At 39.4% G+C, this 25,045-nt stretch overlaps 4 protein-coding genes and 1 long non-coding RNA gene across 5 annotated transcripts; 3 read left to right on the forward strand and 2 right to left on the reverse strand.

Annotated features, from left to right (window-relative positions):
• Window positions 1-2,102: 2,102 nt before the first annotated feature.
• LOC141044336 (uncharacterized) lies at window positions 2,103-3,366 on the reverse strand. The gene is made up of 2 exons (XM_073539509.1): window positions 3,231-3,366; window positions 2,103-2,658 (listed from the first exon to the last, which is right to left on the reverse strand). The coding sequence occupies exons 1-2, from the start codon at window positions 3,233-3,235 to the stop codon at window positions 2,103-2,105; spliced, it is 561 nt and encodes a 186-aa protein (XP_073395610.1). The 5' UTR covers window positions 3,236-3,366.
• LOC112293689 (uncharacterized) lies at window positions 3,191-3,969 on the reverse strand. Its single transcript, XR_016507180.1, has 2 exons — window positions 3,845-3,969; window positions 3,191-3,692 (listed from the first exon to the last, which is right to left on the reverse strand). It is a non-coding gene; the product is annotated as an uncharacterized LOC112293689 (long non-coding RNA).
• Window positions 3,970-5,261: 1,292 nt separating this feature from the next.
• On the forward strand, window positions 5,262-8,097 carry LOC112293686 (NAC domain-containing protein 10). The gene is made up of 3 exons (XM_024543392.3): window positions 5,262-5,439; window positions 5,798-6,090; window positions 6,270-8,097. The coding sequence occupies exons 1-3, from the start codon at window positions 5,262-5,264 to the stop codon at window positions 7,044-7,046; spliced, it is 1,248 nt and encodes a 415-aa protein (XP_024399160.1). The 3' UTR covers window positions 7,047-8,097.
• On the forward strand, window positions 8,027-10,275 carry LOC112293688 (lipid phosphate phosphatase gamma-like). The gene is made up of 2 exons (XM_024543394.3): window positions 8,027-8,450; window positions 9,275-10,275. The coding sequence occupies exons 1-2, from the start codon at window positions 8,223-8,225 to the stop codon at window positions 9,770-9,772; spliced, it is 726 nt and encodes a 241-aa protein (XP_024399162.1). The 5' UTR covers window positions 8,027-8,222; the 3' UTR covers window positions 9,773-10,275.
• Window positions 10,276-11,482: 1,207 nt separating this feature from the next.
• Window positions 11,483-12,712, forward strand: LOC112293687 (small ribosomal subunit protein RACK1). The gene has a single exon (XM_024543393.3). It carries the CDS (start codon window positions 11,603-11,605, stop codon window positions 12,551-12,553), a length of 951 nt encoding a protein of 316 aa, XP_024399161.1. The 5' UTR covers window positions 11,483-11,602; the 3' UTR covers window positions 12,554-12,712.
• The last annotated feature ends 12,333 nt before the right edge of the window (window positions 12,713-25,045 follow it).

Here is a 25,045-nt window from a genome sequence, read left to right on the forward strand (position 1 = left end):
TATTTGCAGGACAATTTCACAATGAGGACACGGAAGTTCATGCTTGGTCAGAAGTTGAAGGAATGGGCTACTACCGTTGGCTTCAAGGGCCAATGAACCACTTGCCTCGTGAACAACAGTTGGAATTCATAGTAGATGTTATGCAACAGATCTTCATTTTCTTGCGTTGGTACTCATTAACAACAACATTGCTTCTCAGAGACCTCGAAGCTAAAGGAGGGGGCAATGTTAGGGACATAGTCCTTAGAACCTTCTAGAGACAAGTTTCTAGAATCTTCTAGAAGCAAGTCTCTGGAACCTTCTGGAAGCTTTTTAATTAGTAGAAGATGTTAGGGACATAGTCCTTAGAACCTTCTAGAGACAAGTTTCTAGAACCTTCTAGAAGCAAGTCTCTGGAACCTTCTAGAAGCTTCTTAATTGGTAGAAGTTGCTTGAGAAGTTTCCTAAATAGGAGTATATATTGGAATCCAGGGTGAAGAGTTCTTCAATCTCGACAATACATCTCTTGGAGCTCTAGCTCACCTCTCTGGTGTTGTTCTTGTATTCATCTGATTAATCTAGTTCTTGCTAGTTCTTCTTGAATTTCTTGTTAGATCTCGAGCCTGTATTTCTGTGTCCATGACACATGTAGTAATACAACCATTAGGTGAAAGAAAAAGAAAGTTGTATTAAAATTCAAATTGCATTCTTCTTATTAAGGTGAAACATATTAAAATTCTTGGATACTTGTAAAATACAATCCCACCTTCCATAGCCAGATGCCTGGTGCATTTTCAAATAGGATGACACATAATATGATAGTGTTTTGATTGTTTACAACTCATGTCCTTAACAATTGGGCAAGTGAGTGTCTATGTAATAAAAGAAAGGTGTATACCAATTTTATTTTATTTTTATTTTATTTTTTAAATGTTAAAAGAAATAAGACAAATAAAAACTTTCAAAAACATTAATTTTAGATGTACTTAGAAAAAACAATTATATTAAGGATCAACAACAAAAGAAAGAAATTAATATGCATATAAATGTGTTTAATTTTGGATTCATCTTATTATATTTCTTATATAACAATGCTCACAAACTTTATTATAATACATGTTATTGTATAAAACTTATTATTTATAAAAATTTTAAAAAATTGATATTTTAAGAAAAATATACCACTTATATAAAGAAGCTTATAAATATATATTAATTATAAGAACTTTAAAATATTATTTAAATGAGAAAATTTTGAATAAATTTGAACACAATATGAGATTATCTTTATTTGATTTTGTAATTACATATTTTAATTTAAAATAAATATTTTTTAAAATATTTAATTTTATAAATTTTATTATTAAACTCTGTATTAAAATAAATTTTATTATAATTTTACTGAATGTATATATATATATATATATATATATATAGGTATTCATCTAGTATGTACCTATCTAATATGTTTGAATAGTTAATATACATGTATATATAATAATAGTAATAACTTAAAATTTATTATAAATAAAATGTAACTTTTGTTTTTATTTATATCTTTTTGAAAATGATATTAAGATAGAAAATAAAATGTTTATACATACATGCATACAGCTTTATGTGGTTAGAGTTTCATCGTAGTTTTACACAATGACTATATTTGATTTAAAGAAAATTCTTCTATCTATTAATCTATTTATTGAAAATCCAATTTTTGTTTTTGTTTTTTTGTTACTATAGTTAGATGTCACGGAGAGCGACGGGGTTCTCTGTCACGGAGAGCGACGCCTGGTCCTGGTACACCCGTGACCCGTCTTTTTGCTCACTAACCCCGCCGCCCCTTCCACGTCCTCCCCGCGCGAAGCTTCCTCCAGGACCACGTGAAGAATGTGGAGCCACATTGGCGATATCTCATTCATGAGGACCCGTCGCGATTGCTGAGCTGGAATGAGGATCAGCCCGCCAAAACACACTGAAAATCAGTCAACGAGACGCAAAGCCATTATCAGTGATAAAAACTACACGTGTGATATTTCATCATGATTCCAAGCATCCTTTATCGACGAACTACGTTCATCCACATTCATTATTTTTGTGATGGAATGGGCAAGCTTACGTCCCATTTACAACAAGAATGGAAAGCAGCCTTGGGAGGACATTCTGTTGCCTGGAATGCCCGTTTTCGAGGCTGATGTGATCCGAGGAGCGGCTTCGTTATGGAAGCTGAAGGCTCGCCGCACAGCGATCGCGTTCGTCGTCTGAACGCGCGCACAAGAAGGCGGATTGTTTTTGAAAGCGTCCAGGATGCGGGCGGATACAGCCTTCGGAATGTTGTGAGATCTAATGAACTGCGGGGTTTGCACCGTTTCAACCAGGAACAAGATGAGTCCATCGGAATGTGAGCTTGTCGCTGTGGAACCCCAGTGGTTGGAAGAATCGCTTGTGTTTCGGCGTTCGACGAAGAGATACGGAACGTTCCCCAGGCTTAAATATTTCTCCAGAGATAGAAAGCTGGGCTTTTCTGGGGGTTGTCTGTTTCTTGACCATAGGAAGATGCTTGACTTATTCTTTTCGATGCAGCTGCTAGTCTGATCTGGAATGTGCTTTGTGGGTTCAATCTGCTTCAATGGCCACAAAGTCGCTTTTCCGTTTTGATTTCGATAGATCATTAATGGTATTCTGGCAGAAAGCAAGTTAGATCTTAAAATCTTAAATAAAAAGTGTTTGTTGACTTTGGTGAAAAAGCTGTTAGACATATTTATGGGAAGCATGAAACTAGAAGCATGAAACCAAGGAATGCCATGACAGTTAGTATAAATTACATATGTGTATAGATATGTGTATATATATATATATATATATATATATATTTACTCAAAAGAAAGAACAGGAAGTAAAATTTTGTTTCTAGTCATGTTTACAGAACCTTAGAGCATCATAGATATGATTTACATGGGTTTGGATTCATGTTTATGTTTGAGCGAATCGAAGTTCACGACGGAAGGGCTCTCGCTCGTGTGCTTCATTCGGGATAGTATTCCTTCAAACATTGTCAGTTTAGAAGACCGGGCTTTCAATCATATGCTGAACGTAAATTAGGCTGCCTTCACTAGTCATGCACAGACGTGCGCTAAAGCTCTGAGCGGGCACTTAGTACACAAAGTCAGTAATCCACGGCGTTACAACTCACAACAGGAGACAGTCTGACATGCAAGGTCAAGCGTGTTTTCAGGTTAGTCGTTATCATGTACCTCATAAAAATGTGGAAATTTCCACATAAAATCAGTTAGCTCTGCCAATCGACAGAACCTCTCTATCCCATTGGTAGCAATACGCAAATCGTGTGAGATGATGAACTTCGGGCGGGATAACAGCGGGATCAGGAACTCTTAAAATCTGCTGAGTCAGTCAAAATATCAGAACATTCTCAAGAATGCGTCATGATGTCGCAGCCTTAATTGCATCACATGTTCAGATTTCAGGCTGACGCATAACAATTGTGTGAGGCAACAAACTGGAGTAAGGTTTCCAACAAAAACGAAAGTCTGAGCAACCGAGAGCTTCAGTGATGTGTCCAGTCGATCTGATCGACAGGCAGATGATGGCTAGGCCAGCATGCCTGTGCTTCGCAGGTTTCAGAATGTGCGGTGGCGATGCTATAGCTCTTAGAGGAAAACCTTCAACCTTGTGGAATTGAAAAAGAGAGGTGGGGTCTGGAAGAAAGGCCGAGAAGTTCATGAGAAAAACAGGATTCAAACTGCATGCAGTGACGATGGAGCATGTGGCCTAATAGACTTTTCTAACAAGACCACAAAGTCCAGCATCATCAACGTCTCCAACCCAGAGATCTGCTAGGGTATCTTACCACATCCCCCCGCGTCACCACAGTTCCTAGCCGCCAGTTGCATTGTCTTAGTACCCGTCGTCAAAGGCTCTTATCAATCCGGCCAAGCTCCGCCTTATCAACGCCGCCAACTTTTTATGTATTTATGTTTGGCCTCGTCCAGTCCTAATTTGCGGAGCAGTACTGTTCATATTAGTGACCAGGTCTTCAAGGGCCATTTCATCTACCATCGGAAGGGATCTGAGAGGAGGCATGCGGTTTGAGTGTCGGCTTTCTCGCGTTTCATTTTTTCCTGTCAGATTGCATGCAGCGTTAGGTTCTCATCAGTTCGAGTTTGTGGAACGTTTAGCCTTGCAGTTAAAGAGACAGTAGCTGAATTGGCGACTTTGTCAACTGGGTTGCAAGAGAGCGAGAGAGCGTGCGCTTAGTTTTCCCTCGGCGTTGATATCTCCGAGGCCCGCGGTGTGGTCAGCACGGCCCCTTGCTGCAACAACTAGGAAAATATCTTTGCCGTAGCGCCTTCCTGTGGTCCTTGTTGCGTAATCCTGAAGCACTCTTGCAAAAATTTCATGAACCTTAGATGCACAGCGCTCAATATTAACCTTTAGAAGGTTTCAAAGATTAGTAAGGGTTTTTGTACCTTTTGTGACCTCTGAAATCAATTTGAGGTAAAGGTGGCTCTGGTGAAGCCTGAATACCACAGTACCCTTGAATTTGTCGTCGAATACTTCGTCCACACAGAGCATTGAATTTGTGTAAGAGAGACCCTCTCCTAGTAAGATTCCGTGGGAATTTATGATCCAAATGTGCATACAAGAACAAAAAGAATTCCCTTCCTAGAACTTGGAGCCTCGATCGCTTGAAGGTGAATTGTCAATTTCGAGAAATTTCAGGTTGAGGTGCGTTTGAGTCCAGTCGGTACATGAGAGTACTGCTGGATAAGTTGTCAAGTAAAAACGATCGCAAGAGCCCGTCGGTAAAAGTGGACCTTGATCCTGCGAAAGGAGACTACATGTGTGAATGCACCAGTGCAGTGCCGATTCAAGAGGCCCGATGCTTCGGAAGTCGATGTACTAATGCGGAAAGCGTTAAAATCCATGGTCACCAGGTTGTCCTTCCCTGCCATACCACGCCTTTACTATCTTGCAATCCTCTCTCACCTGTCTAAGCTGCTTGTCGGGGTTTCCCAAAAGCGAACAGTTCATCTTGTCCGTTATCCTCTTCTAAAAGTCCCGGTAGTGTCAAAGCCAATCATACCGTGTCCAATCGAGAACATTCATATTCATATGTATTAGAAAACCAAGGAGAACAGGAGACAAGTCTGAGTTTGGCCTGCGTTTCGAAAGTGAAGTCCTGAGTGTGAGAAAGCTTCTTCAGATACTTGTAACATTTGGAAAAACTCGCTGCGTCTTCGGAGTTTACCAGAACTGTGGTGAACATGGAGTTAGGCCGAGGATCTATTGACCAACTACAATTACCTCCAGGGTTCCGGTTCCATCCAACCGACGAGGAGCTTGTGCTGCACTACCTCCGTCGGAAGGCCGACTCTGACGCCTTCAAAATCCCCGTCATAGCCGAGGTCAACCTCTACAAGTTCGACCCTTGGGATCTCCCTAGTAAGCTTTTCTCTCTGACTGATTCGAAAACAACATCACCAAAATGGGTGATGTTTCTCAATAATAGGTGCTTGAGAAATCGAATACTTAATGTCCAACCTACAAGTGAGAGGACTTGGCAGAACTGAAACCAAGGCTGGTTACGTCAGTCTCAGCGAAGCAAATAACGCTTGACATGTTCAAATCCCGAAAGCTTCATAGCCTGAAACATGAAATTCATTTGCACATCCGGATGTACCTAGTTACTTGAAATTCCGCCCCACCGGAAACAGTATAGTAATGTCTTATCGAACTTGAAAAGATTGCTACATTATTCCGGCAGTTTCCACTCTGATGTGCGATTTTGCAACCATTGTAGATAAGGCGCTGTTCGGCGACAGGGAATGGTATTTCTTTTCTCCGAGGTATAGAAAGTATCCGAACGGTGCAAGGCCCAATAGAGCTGCGGCGAGCGGGTACTGGAAAGCCACAGGAACGGACAAGCTCATCCATATGTCCACTGGGCACGGCAAGGTCGGCGTGAAGAAGGCCCTGGTGTTCTACCGGGGGAAGGCACCCAAGGGCGAGAAGACGAACTGGATCATGCACGAGTACCGCCTCGCGGAAGGCGTCTCAACCTCCAATAACCATCACCGAAGGGGCTCTCTGCGTGTATGTCCTGCATTCTCCTACCTCACAAACATTCATGTCCGCTATTACGTATTTTGGTGTTTTCTGAAGGACTTTCGATTAACCCAACTCCCCTACGTTCGATTTCTCTTGTTTCGTGGAACATCCACAACTATGTTAGGACGCTCCGATCTGAACGTAACCTACATTTGGTGATGCAGCTAGATGATTGGGTCCTGTGCCGAATTTATGAAAAAACCACCCATGCCCAGCGAGCTGGAAAGGAACAGGAAAATTCCTGCGTCGAGGAGGTGTTAGCGTCTCTTCCTAACTCAATTGATGACTCTAGGCTGGCGCTCCCACACCTAAATACTTCGAATGGAAGCCTAGAATTTGCGGTTCAGCAGGAGGCACTCGTGGACAGCTTGCTCGTGGAGAACAGTTCGGAGAATGGGTGTCTGTCAGCCAGCTTCGACAGTCTTCAAAGGGAAACTATGTCGAATAACCCAGGCGTTTCGGTGCAAGATTTGCAAAACTTGACCAATGAATGGAAATTGCAGCAATCGATGGCTACTGACCATGATAATCTAGAGAGATCTAGGCTTATGGAGCAGCTTGCATCAGTCCCTTCAGTCCATCGACTGGCTGTCAGTACTCAACCTATGGCCGACGGCGGTATGGCCCAGTTCCAACACCCGCCGAGATCTTACACCTTCGGCCAGAGGAACTGCCAGGAGAAGCCTATGCCGGCAGGTCGCTCCGCATCTGATGATGAAGTGCAAAGCATGTTCCGGGCAACAGCCATGGGGTTCACAAATACTGGCTCAAGCAATGCTCATGGGCTGGAATCCATGTTTTCGGGGATGGGTTACGAGGCCCAGCCAAATTTGTCATGTGGGAGACCTGGGGGACTTGAGAATTGGGCCTATCCCATTATGCCATCACAACCTAGAATGGACTTCAACTTCAACTACGCCCCCAAAAGTACTTTCAACTGACGCTCCAAGACCAAAACATTAAAACTTCCCCAAGTTGCCATGACGTGGGCCTCTTCAATTGCGACGAGCAATCTTTCAATCTGAAAATCCACCTGTTCGATGTGTAACTCTTGCTCAATCACCAACAGCCAGTGGTTCTCCAAGTCCTGGTGATAAGTGAAGTTACGGACAATGCTGGTAGAGTTTTCCAAAGTGTGCTCTTGTTGTACATATTGCTGCACAATTCATATACAGTTTAGATAGTCGGGAGTGGAAAACAGTGATCCATTAACACGATTGGGCTTGCAATCTAGACGCAAAGCGCGTATTAGCGACACGTTAGTTAGTTATGATACAGCTCCCCTTCAATTCATTTCCCAATCCCCTAGATAGCACATAGATCACATTTTCAAGTGAAAATTGAAATGGGCCACATATTGGGTAGACATGGTTATAAGGGGGTGCGTTTCCATAGCACTAAGCGCAACAGATCTCACCTCCAAATCCGTAATGGTAATTCATACGCAGGAATGGGATACAGCGCATCGATTCTTTGCAGGCTCCCTGTTAATAAAGAGACCTGCTCAGGCTGGGCAGGCAATACCATAAAACCTGAAACAACGTGCCAATTCAGACCATCGTATTTCCTCCAATCGATCACCCACGAATGTTGCGCCCATCGAAGATTTCGAGGGGAATGAGGTCACAAGGGGGTTTAGGTGGTCTACTCTTCGGTCGCCACCTGTTACTCCAGTTGTGCATCTCGGCGCTTTAACAGGCTGACCAACTTTGCATCCACGTTGGCCACCCCACAGCTTTTGACGCTGACACTACCAGTCACACCCCGCCACGCAACGTAGACTAATGCACTCCTCGTGAGATTAACTCGCTCGCGATTCTTCCAAATTCCTCTTGCTCTTAGTCGTGTGAGATTCTGTTGTTATCTTGCAACATGCAGTATATTGCGCAATCCAAACAGCCCTACAGTTGAATCTTTCGGTGCTATCTGTATTGCCTTTGTCTTGTCGTGGTTGTGATTTTTAGTGCTTCGAGAGTGGGGGAGAGAGAGAGAGAGAGAGAGAGAGAAAGAGAGAGAGAAAGCTGCAGAGGGAATTGGTGCAGATTTTGTGGAGCTTCAGTTTGTGTTCGAGCAGAGAAGCTCTGGAGTTTTTTTGTTGAGGTTTTGGAGTTGTAGAGATGGAGTTGGGTTCGGCTGAAATAGCGGAGACGATAGCCTTGAAGGCGGTTACACTGACTCACGTGCGGTATCACCAGGGGGATTTGCTTGGCCACGCTCTGTCGTGGTTTTCCTTGCTGCCGGTGTTCATCGCTTTGGGTGGCTTTATGTCGCATTTCATCTTCCGGCGAGAGTTACAGGCCATGTTCTTTGGCTTGGGACTGATTGTGAATGAAATCGTGAACCAGGTGTTTTCGCCTTCCCCTTCCTCGTCACCTTCATCTCCTGGATAGTTGGATTTCTGTAGAGCCAGCCTAAAAATTAAAGGAAAACGGCCGAATTTTGTATCCTGCTCTTCACAAATCGAATAGACGGAGCAATAGGAGCTTGGAGGGAAGCACGACACAGGACCTAAGCATGCTTTCCGATCCTGTGATGTGTTTTTCTTTCCAGACGTCTATGTCTGCGTCCCTTCCTCTTTGAATCTTGAGGCAGGTCTTCGCCTAGAGAATAGAAAGGGTTTAGAATAATGATTCAGTGATAGGCAGCTAGAGTATAGAATTCACTTAATTCAGCTGCCAAAATATGTTAGGAAACATGTACATCAAGTAGTCCCAAGTCCTGTTTGCAACCCTGAGGTTGATTGCGTGTCTGCGTCGGAGCAATCTAGTCATGTTCTAGCACTCAGTCGGTGTGGTCGGTGTCAGCAACTGTGTCGAATTGTTTGGTGACTATCTGTAATACACCAAGCCATAACGTATACTTTGAAAAAAAAGTGTTTCCGGTAGTATGAATTTCACCTTGAATTGAACACCCTACCGATAAGAGAATTCTCGAACGAGAACGATTGTAGGTGCTGTCAAACGATTCTTTGATAATTCCATTGTGAATCTGGACAGTTCCAATTCTCATTCACTTAAGATAGTCAGCTCATCTACAACTTCTGCCATTCATGGCCGTGTCGGATGAGCGGCAAAATGGAGGTCTACTTTGTAAATTGATTTTGAAACCACTGCATTATTTCATGACGCTAACGTTGTGTCCTGCCGCCTTGTCGGTGCTCCCTGTGCAGATCATCAAGGAACTAGCCCACGAAGCCCGGCCTCTAACTTGCGAGGCGTTGGAGATGTGCGATTCCAACGGGTGGCCATCGAGCCACTCCCAGTACATGTGCTTCTTCTCAATGTATTGTACTCTTCTGGTGACGCGCAGGCTCCACTTCGCCGACGAGTTCCGACGAATCTTTGTTGCCCTACTGCCCTGGCCATTCGCGCTCACTGTCATGTACTCCAGAGTATACCTGGGTTACCACACCACACCTCAGATCATAGCCGGAGGCAGCTTGGGTCTCCTCATGGGCGCCGGATGGTTCTTCCTCATGAATAACATAGTCTCTAAATGGTTCCCTTGGGTGGAGGATACCAGCGTGTGTCGGTACCTCCGCATCAAGGATAGCTCTCACATCCCTGATGTCATTGGTTTCGAGTACCGAAACTCTCGAGATGCACGTCGCAATCCTCACAAATACGAAATCTCTACAACGAACTCCGACAAGGTATCTCAGGATTGAAGATAGTAATAAAACTGCTGCGAAGTCTGCAAGCCACCGCGAATACACATCCACAGAATGACATTGTATGGCAACAGTCCAGAAAACGTGCCGGAAACGAGACAGCGGATTCTCAACACTCGTTGCTCGCGGACAATTTACAACAGGCCATGGAGACCCTTGGGAAGCAAGGAATCATAGACGATGAAGCACTGGGTGTGGGAAACCCTAAACCTGGTTTTCTAAGGAGCCCTAATCTTGCTGAGTGTGTAGTCTTTGGTCCAAGTGTTTGAATGGATGTGTTTTGGTTGTCCTTTCTTGTGACCCACTTTGGAAAACTCTTAACTCAAAGCTGTCTTGCACCCAATTGGATGTAGTAGGTTAAGCAGTAATTCACTTTTGGAAATCATTTGTTTATGTTGTCAGAAAGCCTGTCCCAAAATACAAGCCTTGTAGGAGTAGGCATAGTGAAGCATATACTCATCACATGGAAATTGAATTGAATTTTTTGTAAGTTTCATCTATACATGTATTTGACACAATTCAGTAGATACATATATATATATATATAAGATCCAATTCCTTCGAGGTAAGCATGTGCATATATGTGTGTGTTAAAAAATTTTAAAGAATGATTCTTTTTTTGTTAACTAAGCACTTTGTTGTTGAAAACATATGCTTCACATTGTATCACATGAAGGCTGTGATAGGCAACCTGATTCCATACTTTCATAATTAACCATGATATGTATTTTAAAACCCAAGATGTTAAAGTTTGAATTAATTGCAATTTTATCAAAGTATGATTAACAAATAAAAATAAAAATAAAAATGGATATACCCTACATTAACACCAAGCAACGATGCTTGTGCATGACACAACATATGTTTAATTAGTATGTTGTAACTCTTATGATTGTAAGGTACATTTTGTTTTTCAAAATTTTAATAATTTTTTTAAGTGCTAGACTTCAAGAAACAAATCAAGTTGAACTTCTTATAGTTTAAACTAATAATAAATGCTTTTAAAAATCGAGTATTGTAAAAGTAAAGTTTCATAAATTTCCGAAAAATATTGAATGATTTGGATTTCACCTAAAACATTCCAGATTTAACCCTTTTCTTGGTTCTTATTTTCAATAGGCACAAACACCATTTTTTTTCTTTCAAACTACAATATCGTCAAACACATTATAAAAAACAAAAATAAAAATTTCTGAATACTGCAAGAAGTTTTAAAAAATCAAACGTTCTGTTTACAATTATCATTTTTATTTGCAGCCAACTATTATTTTGCATATCTAACATCAATGAAGTATGTCAGTCACACCAACTCTGTGAAAAAAGAAAAGACAGGAAAAAGTGATATATAAATCGAAATACATAAATATACACGAACTTTTTTATAAACACACACAGACGTATATACCTACATACAAACATACACACGGACGGACAGATAGTCGGGTGTTCACAGAGTGATTTCGTCAATGTTACCAATGATGACTATATGAGTGAACGAACGTAATACATGAATAGAACAATTGGATGACGATACAACAGTAACAAGAATACGGTTACGCCATTAGATACGTAGTTTTCGACGTACACCCTAAAGAAGAAAACGTCGTGTGGTGTAGGTGTGAAATGGAGGGTCTCCGTTAGGGCTTGCAGGTCGGCCGTGTGGGGCTACAAACCCCATCACGTCTCCGAGATGGGTCTCTCTTTGGAAGTCTGTGAGCAGCGCCGCCTGCCTCAGCTCTTGGCTTTCCAGCCTTCGTCTTTGTTTGCGTTCTCCTGCTTCATCACTCTCTTCTACTCCGTCCTTAGGGTTTACTTTTCTTTGACAAAATGGCAGAAACTTTGGTACTTCGCGGGACGTTGAAGGGTCACGCCAATTGGGTGACGGCCATCGCCTGCCCGCTCGACAACCCCGACCTCATCCTTTCGTCGTCTCGTGACAAGAGTATCATCGTCTGGCACCTCTCTCGCGAGGAGGGCAACTACGGTGTCGCCCGCCGCCGTTTGACTGGCCACGCTCACTTCGTTCAAGATGTCGTGATTTCCTCTGACGGACAGTTTGCTTTGTCTGGATCATGGGACGGAACCCTCCGCTTGTGGGACTTGAACACCGGAACCACCACCCGGCGGTTCATTGGCCACACCAAGGATGTGCTCAGTGTGGCTTTCTCTGTTGATAACAGGCAGATTGTGTCTGGCTCCCGTGACAAAACTATCAAGTTGTGGAACACTCTCGGTGAGTGCAAGTATACCATCCAGGACGTAGACGCCCACACTGGCTGGGTCAGTTGTGTGCGTTTCTCCCCTGTGACGGCCAACCCTATTATCGTGTCTGGAGGGTGGGACAAGGTCGTGAAGGTGTGGAACCTGACCAACTGCAAGATTCGTACTAACTTGGTTGGACACACCGGATACGTTAATACTGTTACTGTGTCTCCTGATGGTTCCTTGTGCGCTAGCGGTGGCAAGGACGGAGTTGCCATGTTGTGGGACTTGGCCGAGGGCAAGAGGTTGTACTCTTTGGATGCTGGCGACATCATCCACTCCCTATGTTTCAGCCCCAACAGGTACTGGCTGTGTGCTGCCACTCAGACCTGTATCAAGATCTGGGACTTGGAGAGCAAGAGCGTCGTCGACGAGCTGCGCCCCGAGTTCACCTTCGTCAGCAAGAAGGCCCAGATTCCCTACTGTGTGAGTCTGAACTGGAGTGCCGACGGCAGCACCCTGTTCAGCGGCTACACCGATGGTCACATTAGAGTGTGGGCTGTTGGACGGGCTTAGATTTTGCCCCCTTCGTCTATGAATTCGTGAACTGCACACCAGATGTTCACAAATCTGAAACCGGGTTCCTACGGATGAGGATGAATGGATACACTTTTAGCGTTTTGGAATTGGAAGAGTAGTGAAGAAAGGAATGCAAAATTCATAACGCTTCTCAAATTTGTGTCTCATTGATTCCATATTGCAGATGTCGCATTTCATTGGTCATGAACGGATTGTGCATTTGCAGATGTGCGCTTCATCCCTAGCTTACTGTCTGCTTCCATGTTTTTGTAGCAGACGCTTGACTTTCATGAGCATTTTGAATTAGGTCAATGGAATGTGAAAGAGAACAGCTGTATGTATGGCACAATGCTTTCGTTTTGACCTAATTTTTTCGCTACTTAGATGTTAACTTGCTCGTGGATGACGCCGATAACGCACCCTCCATTATTTCAGGTTTACCTGTAAACAGATAATGCTGAAATAGCAGTATTGTCCCGGATGTTTCCTGAAGTCTTGGACGAAAGGTGCATGCCTCAATGGTGCTATACCAAGTGAGCTAATCAACTGTAGTTTCATGACATTTGATTACGACAACAAGATCTCGGCTTACAAACCTTAATCATTGCGATTGCAAAATCATGATTCGGATGTAGATTTGGAATTTTGTAATTGATCATGAGTTTTGCCAAGTCTGTCCCATGGTTACAGAGTCACTGAAGTTAAACAATGAAGACTTCAAAATGATTTGTATGATAAAACGTTCGATTTCTGATATTAGTTTGAGAACCTCTTGTTTATTTTTGGAGACTATTCTTAACAAACTTTTCCTTACCCCTCTAACATATTGAATCAACAAATAAGAACCTGTTTATACCTTGGGCCTCTTCAAACAGGTCCTCGAAGAGCTAGTATATCGATACACATATGTCTACATACTTGGTTCAAAGTTCCCACGCTACTTCCAGGTATGTTCAGTATTAATTGGACAGATTCATTAATTATGTAAATATTGATAGATTTTTTTTTGTATCAATCTACATCAATTTAATAAGAAAAATCTAAGCTCTCCTAGTATATCCAAAATCTTCTATGTTTAGAGGAATCAAGCAATTCTATCGTCCAATGACAATCCAACTATTAGCAACCTACAATTTTTGTCAGCACCATCAAATGAGATGTTTTTTTTAGAGTTACAGTCTAGTGTGAGTACCATCTATTAATTTCCATGTCTTTTCCATAGAGATGCCACAATTCTTCAACATTATTTTTTGTATAGATCTACAAAATCTTACAAACAAGAAGTACGAATCAAACTTTATCAATGTCAAGTCATACTTATTGTTTTAAAGACAGTTTATGATTCAAATGCACAAAGTTATGTTAATTTGTAAATTCCACCTATACAAGTCTATATGTTGAGCTTGGATCTACTTGAACAAGATCATGCATTAAAAACATTGCAACATCATATAATCTATTCATGTCTATAGTCTTGGAAATAGATTGAATTAGTTAAAAAAATAGTCACAATATTATTATTAATAATATTTATATATTTTTTTAATAAATAATTATTTTAACTTATGTATATGCCTAAAATAATAAATAATTAAAAATATAAATAAAATATAATTATATCTCAATTATATGTGTACAATAATATATTTTATATCATGTAAAAAAAGAAAAAAATTGATATATATATATATATACATACATACAGTTGACTCTCCGTTAACTAACATAATTGGTGGATGCCAAAATATATCTAATATTGGAGGGTATTGAGTTATAGAGTGATGGATTGTGATTGATTAATATAATGAAAATATAAAGGGAGATTTTATGTTTTAAAAAATATAGAAGTTGCTTCCCAAGGTCTTTCCCAACTTTTACAAACAAAATTCTATGGAGTTACAAAGTAACATACTTATTCAGCAAACAAAGTAGAGCAATTTCAAATACTTATCAATGCGCAAAGGCTTGCAATTTGTAAGAAAAAGGCAAAAAAACTCATTTGTGAACCACAAAGAACTTGTAACATGAGCAGCACATGATTTCAATTTCCAAAAAACTGCCATAGTACAATATCATTAGCTCAATTTTCAATAAGCACCAAAAGTATGAGAGCCTCAACTTATTTGGACTCTTTGCAAAGTGCCAATAACTTCCAATGCATCTTCATTTAGAAAAAGTGTTGGCTAATTAGATTTTGCAATACCAACATTGGGATGTTGTATTCATTGATGGATTAATACAAGAAAAAAGAAGAAAATTTTCTATGCTTTTAAGCATTGCAAATCCCCGAAGATTTTCAAATTGCTTGATTCAAAAGTTTAAGCAACAATTGTCAAGGACAAGAACATGATAAAGACAAATAAACAAGTGAGACTTCTCTCATAGAAAGATGACAAAATAGAAATAACTTGATATATATATATATATATATATATATATATATATATATATATAAAGAAAGAAATTGGAATGGCTATTGCCAAAAGCCAAAAAAATTAAAGACCCTTGAAACTAGAGTAGAAGCAAGAAAGAAGTTGACAAGAGTGAAGGAAGCTTCACTCTTGTCTCTATATATACTATCTAACTAGGAGCTATGTGGCGACGTTCTATAGGACCTCCAATATGTGTTGACTTTGTAGGACACATGCCTTGACTTACAAGGTAAGTTTTTCTATGTGTGGGCCACATAGTTACCTTGGTCTTCAAGCTAACAACATGTGTGGCACATGGCCAACTTGTTGACCACGTTTCTAATCCAAAAAGTCAATTAAAGATACCTATAAGGTCAAAGCAGTGTCTATAAAGCTTCTAGGAAGCTTCCATATCAAATACTATAGAATTAACTTATTTTTACTTACTTTTACTTACTTCTACGTATTTATACATGTAATTACTGGCTTACATGTGTATGTTCGTGACATTACCTCTCCTTCTAGGAACGAGTTCCACAAGGAGCGGTAATCATATGTTGAGAAAATCTATGATGAGACGAATTGTATTCGCCACATACTCTGATCTTTGTTCTCTTCAAAGATGATTGATAGGGCCTCTCAACCATCAGTAGTGTCCCATATTAGGGCGGGAAGACCACCTAGTTATTTGATCATTATTGAGGCCTTTATAACTTCCTTCGAATAAAACATTTGGAACACCATCAGGAGTTATTTCTACCTGTAGTAAATCACCAAATATCGAGAGTCCCTTCCAAAGTCATGATACCAAACGTGTTGTATTTCGCCATCTATTCGAGGAAGAACATGTCATTCTTGAAGATCTTTATCTTGATTGCATCGTCTTGAAAGTTGAGACAATCATAATATCTTGTCTAGATCTTGTTTCTTTTATAAAGAAGATTTTCATCTTGATTTTGATGGATGTCGTCATTGAAAAGCCTCCACTGCCTTTGTTGCATTTGCAAGATTCTTTACTAGCTCCCATATGCGTTCACTAATATCATATCCATGCCAATGGACAAGATATTCTAATTTATTTAGGCGCCGCCTTGAATCTAAGACTTCTTCCACTTCAAATTCTTCATTATTGTCCACTTCTATAGGAGGAGGTGGAGCTTGTCTTCTTCTTGGTATGTCCACTATGTCAAGGACAAGAACTCGATGAAAAAATAGTTCAGACAAGTAAGCCTTCACTCAAAGAAAAGTAACAAAATATGAATAATAAGTATGTATATTGAAAAGAGAAACTAGAATGGCTATTGCCAAAAGACAAGAAAACTAGAGACCCTTGAAACTAGACTTAGAAGCAAGAAAGGAGTTGACAAGAGTGAAGAGAGCTTCACTCTTGCCTCTATATATACTATCTAACTAGGGGCTATGTGGCGACGTTCTATAGGACCTCCAATATGTGTTGACTTTGTAGGACACATGCCTTGACTTACAAGGCAAGTTTTTCTACGTGTGGGCCACATAGTTAGCTTGATCTTCAAGCTAACAACATGTGTGGTACATGGCCAACTTGTTCACCACGTTTCTAATCCAAAAAGTCAATTAAAGACACCTATGAAGTCAAAGCAGCGTCTAGGAAGTTTCTAGGAAGCTTTTATATTAAATATTATAGAATTAACTTACTTTTATCTACTTTTACTTCTACCTATTTCTATATGTAATTATTAGCTTACATGATTATGGCCGTGACATTACCCCCCCGTCTAGAGACGAGTTCCACGAGGAGCGGTCATCATATGTTGAGGAAATCTATGATGTGACGAATTGTATTCGCCACATACTCTGATCTCTGTTCTCTTCGAAGATGATTAATAGGGCCTCTCAACCATCGGTAGTGTCCCATACCAGGGTGGGAAGACCACCCAGTTATTTGATCATTGTTGAGGCCTTCGTAACTTCCTTCGAATAGAATATTCGGAACACCATCAAGAGTTGTTCCTACCTCTAGTAAAATCACCAAACATCGAGAGTCCCTTCCCAAATCGTGATACCAAACGCGTTGTATCTCACCATCTATTCGAGGAAGAACATGTCGTTCTTGAAGATCTTCATCTCGATTGCGTCGTCTTGAAGGTTGTGACAATCGTAATGTCTCGTTCGGCAGGTCAACAAACGAAGGTTCTTCAGTTGAATCCGCTGGTTGTTGGCTCTCCATCTAATTAGCGTCACAAATGCAAAGAAGATATAAACAAGGATAGGAAATTGAATGTTATCTTGCCTCAATCTTGTCTCTTTTATAAGAGAGATTTTCATCTTGGTTTTGATGGATGTCGTTGATGAAAAACTTTGACTTTAGTTGATGCATTTGCTAGATTCATGGGTGGCTCCCATGTGCGTTCACTAATATCATATCCGCGCCAATGAACAAGATATTCCAACTTATTTCGACGCCGCCTTGAGTCTAATATCTCTTCCACCTCAAATTCTTCATTATTATCTACTTCTATAGGAAGCGGTGGCATTTGTCTTCTTCCTTGTATATCCACTGTCTTATATGGTTCAAGAAGAGATACGTGGAATATAGGATGGATCTTCATTGACTCTGGTAGATGTAACCGATATGCAACTGGGTTGATCTGTTCAGAAACAGAAAAGGGGCCAAGCCTACGATAGTCCAACTTGTCACAAGGTTGAGTAGTCTTGATATTGCGACGAAGTAGCCATACCTTATCACCCACGTTGAGTTGTGGTTGCTCCTTACGATATAGATCTGCGTTTATCTTTTGTCGTTCTTGAGCTTCCTTCAATTGCGTCTTCATTATTGTATGTAACTCTGACAATCGATTTGCCATATCTTCTGCTGCAGGATTATCAACTTTTGAAAAATCAAAAGTATCAAGTCGTGGATGATAGCCATAATTGGCAAAGAAAGGTGTTTGTTGCGTGGAAGAATGTACCGTATTATTATAAGCAAACTCTGCCAATGGCAGAAGGGTTGTCCAATCATCTTGTTGGTAGTTGATAGTACACCTTAAATATTGCTCCAAGACTTGGTTTACGCGCTCTGTTTGTCCATCAGTTTGAGGATGGAAAGCCGAAGATAGCTTTATGTCCACTTTTAAAATCTTGAAAAGTGTCCTCCAAAATCTTGACACAAATTGAGTTCCCCTATCTGATATGATATCTTTAGGTAATCCATGATAGCGATAGATATTATCAATGAAAAGCTTAGCTGTTTCTTCACCTGTGATAGATTTTGTACATGGCACAAAATGTGCCATCTTGGTGAAACGATCTACTATCACAAATATAGAATCATAAGATCTTGAGCTTGAAAGATCTGTGATGAAATCCATAGAAACAGAAGACCATGGTTATTTTGGTATAGGTAATGGCTGAAGAAGTCCGTAAGGTCGATGACGAGGAATTTTTGATCTTGAACAAATATCACATGATTGTACAAAGTCTTTGACTGACTTCCACATTTGTGGCCACCAAAAATCTCTTGATATGAGTTCCAAAGTCTTATTATATTCAAAGTGCCCTGCTGTTGGAAAGTCATGACGTGCTTGAAGAACACGTAAACGTGCTTCTCCTTCTGGAACATATAGGCGTCCTTCAAAATATAATAGATTATTCTTGAACTCGAACTTAGAAGGATCATGAGACTTGGAAGAATTATTCTCGATATCATGAACAAGAGGGTCTGAGGACATACTGGACTGGATTTGCTTGAGAAAAGTTGAATCAACAGTCAATGTTGATTTCATTACTCGGAGATGAAATTGCTCCGGTTTCAAGAGGACCGTTCTTTGTTGCTCAAAAGCTGCATCTCCTTCTTTTGGTGCAAAATAAGAACGTCTAGATAGGGCATCAAACAAACCTTGTTGTTTTCCTAGCCGATAAGTGATAATGAACTCGAATCTTAACAAAGACATACTCCAACGAGCTTGACGACGATTCAACACGCGTGCTGACATGAAATACTCGAGGTTCTTGTGATCTGTATACATAGTGACTGGACTAGAAGCGCCTTCTAGATAAAGACGCCATTCTTGAAAGGAATCCACGATCGCAAGAAGTTCTTTATCGTGGATCTCATAATTGATCTCAGCTGTTGAGAATTTTCTTGAATGAAAAGCTATCAGATGAAGTTTGTCGTCTGTTCCCATTTGTGATAAAACTGCACCCAAGGCAAAATCTGATGCATCTGTTTCCATAAAAAATACCTTGGAAAAGTCAACACGATATAAGACCTGTGCAGAGACAAACGATGTCTTCAAGGCTTCAAATGCTGCTTCCGCTTCTTGATTCCATTGGAAATTATCTTTACTAGTCAAGCGTGTAAGTGGAGCTGCAACTCGTGAGAAATCTTTGATGAAGATCCGATAGTAATTGGTAAATCCCAAGAAACATTGGACATCTCTTACTTTCCTTGGAATCTTCCAATCCATGATTGTTTGGACTTTCTTAGAATCCATCATGAGACCATCATTTGAAATGATGTATCCTAAAAAGTCAACTTGAGTAGTGTGAAATACACACTTTTCTATCTTGGCGTACAATCCTGCATCTCTAAGTTTTTGTAATACTTGACGAACATGTATTTCATGTTCTTCGACGTTCTTAGAATAGATCAGGATATCGTCTAGATAGCAGACGACAAAATTATCTAAGAATTCACGAAATACATCATTCATGAGATGTTGAAAAGCAGCTGGTACATTCGTGAGTCCAAAGGGCATGACATTATATTCGAAATGTCCATACTTGGTTCAAAATGCAATCTTCCATTCATCTCCTTCTTTGATCCGTACTAGATTATATGCTCCTCTTAGATCTATTTTTGTATAGATCTTAGCTTGATTCAACTGGTCAAGGAGTCCTAATATCAAAGGTAATGGATACCTGTTCTTGATTGTGATCTTGTTGAGTCCTCGATAATCAACACGCATTCGTAAATATCCATCTTTTTTCTTTACGAATAGAATTGGAGCTCCTGTTGGAGATTTTGAATGGCGTATGAAATTCTTCGCTAAATTCTCGTCAATATATGTCTTGAGTTCAGCCATCTCAACTTGCGATAAACTGTAAATTGGTCCAAATGGTGGCTGAGTTCATTCCTTGAGGTCGATTGAACAATCATATGAGCGATGCTCAGGAAGAATATCTGCATTCTTTTTCTCAAAAATGTCTTGATACTCCTGATATTGACTTGGAATGCCACTTGAAGTCTTTACGTTTTTAGAAATAGGTGCAGCATAAATAGCAAAAGTTGATCCTTCTTTTGCTGCGTGTATAAATGCTTTTGCACCTATCAGTACGGGTTTTATTATACTAGACTTATAATTTTTTACTTGGTTGGTAGAACTATTAATAACGCTCTGAGAAAAGTCAAGTTTACGCGAATTCCAATCTATTCGAGGATTATATTTTTCTAGTCAGGATAAACCTAAAATAACTGGATTGGATGGGGATTTAATTATGTTAAAAGCTATGTAGCTATTATGACCGTCTATTGTTACTTTTATAGGATGAGTTTCATGAGTGACATCTCTAGAAGACAAGGAACGACCATCTATGACTTCTACATGTACTGGTTTAGGTTTCTGTACAAAGGGTATTTTACGACTTTTAACAAATTGTTCATCTAAAAAACATGCTGAGGCTCCCGAATCTAATAAAGCAGAGGCTTTGTAATTCTTAGGTCCTAAATATAAGTCTATTATAAAACAAGGAGAGGGTTCTGAGGAGAAGATAGGACCTTCATTAGGAATTGTACAAGGTTCCAGCTGCACGGTCCCTATTGTAGCTGGACGAATCCATTTTTTGACATGTTGTCTTCTTTGACCGTCGTACCCCTCATTTTATAGTTGCGTCATTTCTTTGGACAATGTTGAGCAGTGTGCTTAGGTTCTCCGTAATATAAACATAATCCTTCTTGACGACGACGAATCTTTTCTTGCTTAGTTAGGGGTTTAAAACGTACCGCGTCAATTTGCATGTCTTCTACTTTCGAATGTACATTTGGCAAAGATGTTGATGTTGCCATTGAGTAATAACGTTGAGGTTCCCGTGAATGATTCTCGGATCGAAATTCAAAAAGTCGATTATCACATTTTACCGCAAAATCGATTGCTTGACTCAAAGTTTGAGGATCAGGTAAGTTGAGCATCAATTTCTTTACTTCGTATTACAATCCATAAAGAAATTGACTGATGAATGCAGCATCATCCCACTTGATGTCAATTGCAAGTTGTCGAAATTGTGAAGCATACACTATTACTGAGCGATTTCTTTGTCGCAGAATTCGGATCTTATTTGTTGCAACACGAGTTGCATCGTATTCACCATACATAGATCGAAACTCCGCCAAAAAAGCTTCCAAATTGTCCAATATTGGATTTCGTTGTTCAAGAAAAGACGAAAACCACGATAATGCAGAACCAAAAAGTAGAGTGCCAATAAACCTGACTTGTGATCCTGGAGTTGGATAGCTTTGCGGTTGAAGTTCAATTGCCAATTGTACTTGATTGATGAACCCTCGAAACTTTGATCTCGTACCATCAAATTTCTCAGGTAAGGCAATTCTTGGTTCTCTAGTACTTATAGGGTGTTGTACAATTGGAGAACGAACGTGATTTGTTGTAGATGTTGAAGCAACTTCGATCATCTCTATATCCCCACTTTCTGCTATTCTTGTTCTTTCCTGTGTTGGTGAATTGAGTTGATGCATCGCAAGCATTAACTCCCTCATTTGCTCTTGCATTTGTGCCATTGCACTCTTCATTTCAACAAGCTCTGCCATAATGACACTAAGAAGAAAAATTTGTTTGATACTACTCAAGACAAAAGAAAAGAAAGACTTGATAACAAAGAAGATACTAAGAACAATATCAGTTTAGAAGTGGGTAATCTGCAAACTTCTAATACGCTTATGCCTTGTCAAGAGAAAGGGGTAATCCACTCTTACTCAAGAAAAACAAAGCTCTGATATTGTAAGTACACTCTTGTCAATCTGTCAAGGATAAGAACTCGATGAAAAAATAGTTCAGACAAGTAAGCCTTCACTCAAAGAAAAGTAACAAAATATGAATAATAAGTATGCATATTGAAAAGAGAAACTAGAATGGCTATTGCCAAAAGATAAGAAAACTAGAGACCCTTGAAACTAGACTTAGAAGCAAGAAAGGAGTTGACAAGAGTGAAGAAAGCTTCACTCTTGCCTCTATATATACTATCTAACTAGGGGCTACGTGGCGACGTTCTATAGGACCTCCAATATGTGTTGACTTTGTAGGACACATGCCTTGACTTACAAGGCAAGTTTTTCTACGTGTGGGCCACATAGTTAGCTTGATCTTCAAGCTAACAACATGTGTGGTACATGGCCAACTTGTTCACCACGTTTCTAATCCAAAAAGTCAATTAAAGACACCTATGAAGTCAAAGCAGCGTCTAGGAAGTTTCTAGGAAGCTTTTATATTAAATATTATAGAATTAACTTACTTTTATCTACTTTTACTTACTTCTATCTATTTCTATATGTAATTATTAGCTTACATGATTATGGCCGTGACTCACTATCTTGTATGGTTCAAGAAGAGACACGTGGAATATTGGATGGATTTTCATTAACTACGGTAGATGTAAATGATATGCAACTGGATTGGTTTGTGTAGAAATAAAAAATGATCCAAGCCTTTTATAGTCCAACTTATCACAAAGACGAGTGGTCTTGATATTAGAACAAAGTAACCATACCTTATCACCCATGTAGAATGGTGGTTGTTCCTTTTGATAGACATCCACATTGATCTTTTCTTGTTCTTGAGCTTCTTTTAATTGCGCCTTCATCGTTGCATATAGCTCTGACAAATGAATTGCAAAATCTTTTGCAGCAGGATTAGCAACTTTTGAAAAGTCAAAAGTATCAATTCGTAGATGATAACCATATTTAGTAAAGAAAGGTGTTTGTTTTGTAGAAGAATGTACCGTGTTATTATATGCAAACTCTGCCAATGACAAAAGAGTTGTCCAATCATCTTGTTGGTAGTTAATGGTACATCTTAAATACTGCTCCAAAATTTCATTAACATGTTGCGTTTGTCTATCAGTTTGAGGATGGAATGCTGAAGATAGTTTTATATCCACTTTTAGAATCTTAAAAAGAATCCGCCAAAATCTTGATACAAATTGAGTTTTCTTATCTAATATAATATCCTTAGGTAATTCATGATAGTGATAGATATTGTCAAGAAAGAGCTTAGCTGTTTCTTCACCTATGATAGATTTTGTACATAGTACAAAATGTGCCATCTTGATAAAATAATCTACTATCACAAATATAAAGTCATAAAAACCTAAGATTAAAAGATCCATGATGAAATCTATAGAAATAGAAGACCGTGGTTGTTCTGGAATGGATAATGGCTGAAGAAGTCCGTAAGGTCGATGACAAGGAGTTTTTGATCTTGAGCAAACATCACAAGATTGTACAAAATCTTTGACTGCTTTCCACATTTGTGGCCACCAAAAGTCCCTGGATATTAGTTCCAAAGTTTTGTTGTACCCAAAATGTCCTACTGTTCGAAAGTCATGATGAGCTTGAAGAACATGTAATCGAGCTTCACCTTCTGGAACATATAAGCGTCTCTCAAAATATAGTAGATTCTTCTTGAATTCAAACTTGGAAGTATCATAAGACTTTGAAGGATTTCTCTTCATATCACGAATAAGAGGATCAAAAGATATACTTGAATGAACTTGCTTAATGAAAGTTGAATCAACAATTAGTATTGATTTCATTGCTCAAAGATGAAGATGCTCTAGCTTCAAGAAAATTATTCATTGTTGATCAAAAGCAACATCTCTTTCCTTTGGTACAAGATAAGATTGTCTAGAGAGTGCATCTGACAAACCTTATTATTTTTTTGGTCGATAAGTGATCATGAATTTGAATCTTGATAAAGACATACTCCAACGGGCTTCGCGATGATTCAAAACACGTGCTGACATAAAATCTTCAAGATTCTTGTGATCCGTATACACTGTGACTAGCTTAAAAGTACCTTCTAGATAATGGTATCATTCTTGAAACAAATCCACAATTGTAAGAAGTTCTTTGTCGTGGATCTCGTAGTCGATCTCGGCTGCTAAAATTTTTTTGGAATAAAAAGCTATTGGATGAAGTTTATTATCTATTCCCATTTGTGATAATACGACACCCAAAGCAAAGTCTGATGCATCTGTTTCCATAAAAAAAGGCTTAGAAAAATCGACACGATACAAGATTGGTGTAGAAACAAAGGCTGTCTTTAAAGCTTCAAATGCTACTTCTGCTTCTTGATTCCATTGAAGTTTGTCTTTGCAAGTCAAATGTGTAAGTAGAGCTATAATTTGAAAGAAGTCTTTGATGAAGATTCAATAATAGTTGGCAAATTCTTAAAAGCATTGGACATTTCTTATCATTTTTGGGATCTTCCAATCCATAATAGTTTGAACTTTCTTAGGATCATCATAAGTCCATCATTTGAAATAATGTATCTTAAGAAGTCCACTTGAGTAGTATGAAATAGACACTTTTTTATTTTGGCATAAAATCCTGCATCTCTTAGTTTTTGTAATACTTAGCGAACATAAAGTTCATATTCTTTTGGGTTCTTAGAATAGATTAAGATGTCGTCTAGGTAACAGACAATAAAATCATCTAAAAACTCTCGAAAGACATCATTCATTAGATATTGGAATGCTGCTGGTACATTTCTAAGTCCAAAAGGCATGACTTTGTATTCAAAATGTCCATACCTTGTTCGAAACATAGTCTTTCATTCATCTCCTTCTTTGATGCATACCAAATTATATGCTCCTTGTAGATCTATTTTTGTATAGATCTTAGCTTGATTCAACTGATCAAGAAATCCACATATCAAAGGTAGCAGATACTTATTTTTGATAGTGATTTTGTTGAGTCCTCGATAATCAACACACATTCACAATGATCCATCTTTTTTCTTCACACATAAAATTAGAGCTTCTATTAGAGATTTGGAATGACGTATGAAGTTCTTGGCCAAATTCTCTTGAA

This window comes from Physcomitrium patens, chromosome 16 (genome assembly GCF_059467195.1).
Source record: "Physcomitrium patens ecotype Gransden chromosome 16, ASM5946719v1, whole genome shotgun sequence".
NCBI lineage: Eukaryota > Viridiplantae > Streptophyta > Bryopsida > Funariales > Funariaceae > Physcomitrium > Physcomitrium patens.